At 28.4% G+C, this 3,734-nt stretch overlaps 1 protein-coding gene across 1 annotated transcript; it reads left to right on the top strand.

Moving 5' to 3' along the window:
* The first annotated feature begins 427 nt into the window (after nucleotides 1–427).
* On the top strand, nucleotides 428–1,474 carry LOC107934265 (probable calcium-binding protein CML45). Its single transcript, XM_016866637.2, has 2 exons — nucleotides 428–463; nucleotides 902–1,474. The coding sequence occupies exons 1-2, from the start codon at nucleotides 428–430 to the stop codon at nucleotides 1,472–1,474; spliced, it is 609 nt and encodes a 202-aa protein (XP_016722126.2).
* The last annotated feature ends 2,260 nt before the right edge of the window (nucleotides 1,475–3,734 follow it).

The raw sequence follows: 3,734 nt of genomic DNA on the forward strand, positions 1-3,734 counted from the left end.
TATTTTTATGATGTAATTTTATCTAAAATATATTTTAGATTGATATAAACTTTAGTATATTTGTTCCATATAAAATTTAACGTATTTATATATATTATAGAATATTTTAAATAATTTTATATTATATTCTGGTTGAATTAAGCTCCTGAAAAGCAGGAACTTTAGTTAGAAAATTGTTGAGATGTGTTCACATTGATTTTAAAAAATTATATTAAGAATTTTGTAATAAAATTATGATTTCCAATGATAGGAATAAAGAATATAAATAATGGGGAAACTTTCTCCTAATGATCCCAACACGTTATAAACCATCGACGAAAAGTAGTGAAGAGATTGTTCATAGAAACTTCCATCAACTTATTCTATAAACCATTTACATTTTCCATACATTTAGTCTTACCAACCAAGAAAGTGCTAAGAAGTTACAATGGTTGCACCCTTTGCCCTTAAGGAAACGGAAAAGGTAAGCCATAATCTAACTTTTTTTTTTTGTGTGTAGTAATAATCTAACATTTTAATTTGTGTATGTCTATCATAATTTTATTTAAAATATTTTATATTTATATAAGTTTTAATACATCACTACTTCATGTTATATAGGATATTTTTATCGTATCTCATAAAAAAAGTTATATAAGATTTTTTTCATGGTATCGAACATTATAAAATGCAGGTAAGAATCAACGTCAATGCGTGGAAATTACAGATGAATGCACTTGTTTTTCCTTGGCATTCATATAGCTTCTTGATTAATTCGACTCTTCAACATATATTATATATGTGAGGGCAGTGTGGCATCCACACTCCAACACCATCCATTCCTTTGCAATTTGAATTCATATACATCATCTTTCGTGGTTTTTGGATTGATCCTAGTTCAACTTCATAAAACAAAATGCAGAAATCATCGTGGTCAAGAAGCGAGATGATTCCTCTGTGGGGAATCATCCTATCTCTTGTCTTTCTGAACTTGGTAATAATACTGCATGATTTCTATTCAAGCTTTCGTTTCATTGTCAGTATACTCAAATCTTTCCTGGGAGTCTTTTCTTATATCTGGGTTCCTTCCAATCCTAAACCACCTACACCCCAGAAAATTTGCAGAAACGGCAATGAAATTTTGAATGCAGCTGCCGAAGATCAAAGTGCAGAAACCAATGATGGCCGAGATTTCTCGTTTTCAGAATTGAAAAGGGTGATGGAGAAAGCGGGGGTGAGTGAAATAGGTGGACTGTTCGAGGAAGAAGAACCGAGTTTAATGGAAGTGAAAGAAGCATTCGATGTATTGGATGAAAATAAGGATGGGTTCATCGATGCAAAGGAGTTAAGGAACGCATTGATTTCGTTAGGTTTGATGGAGGAAGCTTCGGAAGATGACTGCAAAACAATGATTAAAGGGTTTGATGATAATTGTGATGGCCGAATTGATTTTAACGAATTTGTCAAAGTTTTGGAGACAAGTTTTTGCTTCTGAACCTTCATTCACTGTTGTATATTTAGTTGTATTACTTCAAGTTATATATTTTTCACCAAAAAAATATAAAAAATTATCTAATATTTAGATTAAATTCCCAATCTATTTGTATTTTCTTAAAATTTCTTTTATTTTCTTATGTTTTTCTATCAAATTAAAGTGTTTCTATTTTAGAAATCTAACTGCAAATATTTTACTTCAATCTTTTAAGTTCATTCAAAAAAGAAATTAATCAAATTATTCACTTCATTCTAAAATTAGGATAAATTACCTATTACTTACTCTAATTAGTAGTCATTCATATTTTGGCCACTCAAAGCAATGCGCGAAGATACACCGTTAATCTTTATGTTATCATTTAATGGTGAAGTGCTTAATTTGATAAATTTCTTTTTTGAAGTGACTAAATTAAAAAAAAAATTAAGGTGATGAAAATGAGAACGATCATTATTTAGAGTAAATAACGGGATAATTTACTCTTAAAATTTTAACTTATTAAAACCCCTATAATCCTTTCTTCTTCTTCTAGTTTACACTTTATAAATTTCTAAAACATATGAACACAAAAAATCCAAATTAAAAACAAACCGATAAGAGAATCAAAAGGTAAATAAAAGAAAACTCTTGAAACAAAATCTTCAAAATTGAAAAAACCCAAGATCAAACTACAAACTTATGGTTACATAATACTGGGAATTAATTTTGAAAAGTTGTTGGTGCAGCAGTTGACGGTGTGCAGTGTAGTTTCAGATGTTGTTTCATATCTTTCCACACCTTGATGGTAGTGTGTGCACTGTTATAAAGAGTTAACAAATTTGTCGTGGTAGTTTATTTTGATTTACTAAAGTAACAAAATCACATTAATTTATTTGAAGATTAACTACCAGTATTCAAGTTAGTATAAAATGAGTTTGACAAGATAGAGTCACGTTTCATCAATCATTTTATATAGTGTTTAACTAAATAAACATTAGTTGTTATCTCTTCAAATTATGTATAAATAATTACAGTGCTTGAAGCAAGTTAAAGGTGTGTTCGATTAAAGTTATTGACTTAACATATCTAGAATATATGTAATTTATCCTACACAAAAAGACTGACAATTATCTTATGCAAAAATAATTCAACATGTATAGCCAATTGAATGGCAGTTACTTCAAAAGAGAAAGAACAAAACATATTTTATTGAATTTATTCTCCATTCATGATCTTGAGAAGTTTAATAAATTCGTTTTAGTGATAATTTGACAGATTTTTTTACTAAGCATTGTCAACTACAACATTTGAAAGGCTAGTATGTATGATTGGAATGCACCGACTCAAATATGTGATGTAATGTGATATTGCCTTTAGGAAGAGTCTAAAACACGTACTCTTTTCTTTTAATCAAAGTTTTGGTCCAATAGATTGTTGCGACGTAAAAAAAAAAAGTTTCGCTTTGTCGCTAATTGTGGCGATTTATTAAACATTTGAAAACCAACTTTTGATTTTATTAGCAAAGGGAGCCGCCACCGATCCTTTTTTATAGGTGTGATCGGACACCTAATAAAATTATTTTAAAACAAAAAGAAGGCCAAATTTAGGTCTACGTGAAAGTTCAGAGAAAAATTGGGGTTCGGGAGTCAGTTACGCGCGAGGAAGGTATTAGCACCCTCGCGACGCCCAAAATTGGTATCTCATAAACATTTGTTGACTTGATTTTCAAAAATACGAGTTCAATATAATATTTAATCGTGATCCGATTGAAAAATGAGAATTTTTAGTTTTCGATTTTTTTTTAGAAAGGGTGTCCCGTTTTTTAACACAAGCCGACGAATTTCACTCAACATAGCGATGAAATCGATGGCTTAATATTAAATCGGTACATTGCCTCATTTTTGAAATTAATTAAAACATGAGAAAAAATATTCCTAAAGTGAGAAATTAAAAATAGATAAAGGACGCAAAAAAAATGATATCATTAATGAAAAATATTAACATGGAATACTAGAATATTAGAATAACAATAATAATGATATTTACAAAATAAAAACAAATCATGTACTAATAATAAAATAGGAAAAATGATATATTTGGTAATAATAATATAAAATAATAATATGTACATAAAAATACATATATATATGCATATAATAAAAGTATGTAATAATAATATCTATAATAAAAGAAAATATTAGGAAACGTACATAAAAAATATATACATAAAAAATTTACAACAATAATATAAAATAATGATATGTGCAAAAATATATATATATAC

The sequence above is a fragment of the Gossypium hirsutum genome, chromosome A12, assembly GCF_007990345.1.
Source record: "Gossypium hirsutum isolate 1008001.06 chromosome A12, Gossypium_hirsutum_v2.1, whole genome shotgun sequence".
Taxonomy (NCBI): Eukaryota; Viridiplantae; Streptophyta; class Magnoliopsida; order Malvales; family Malvaceae; genus Gossypium; species Gossypium hirsutum.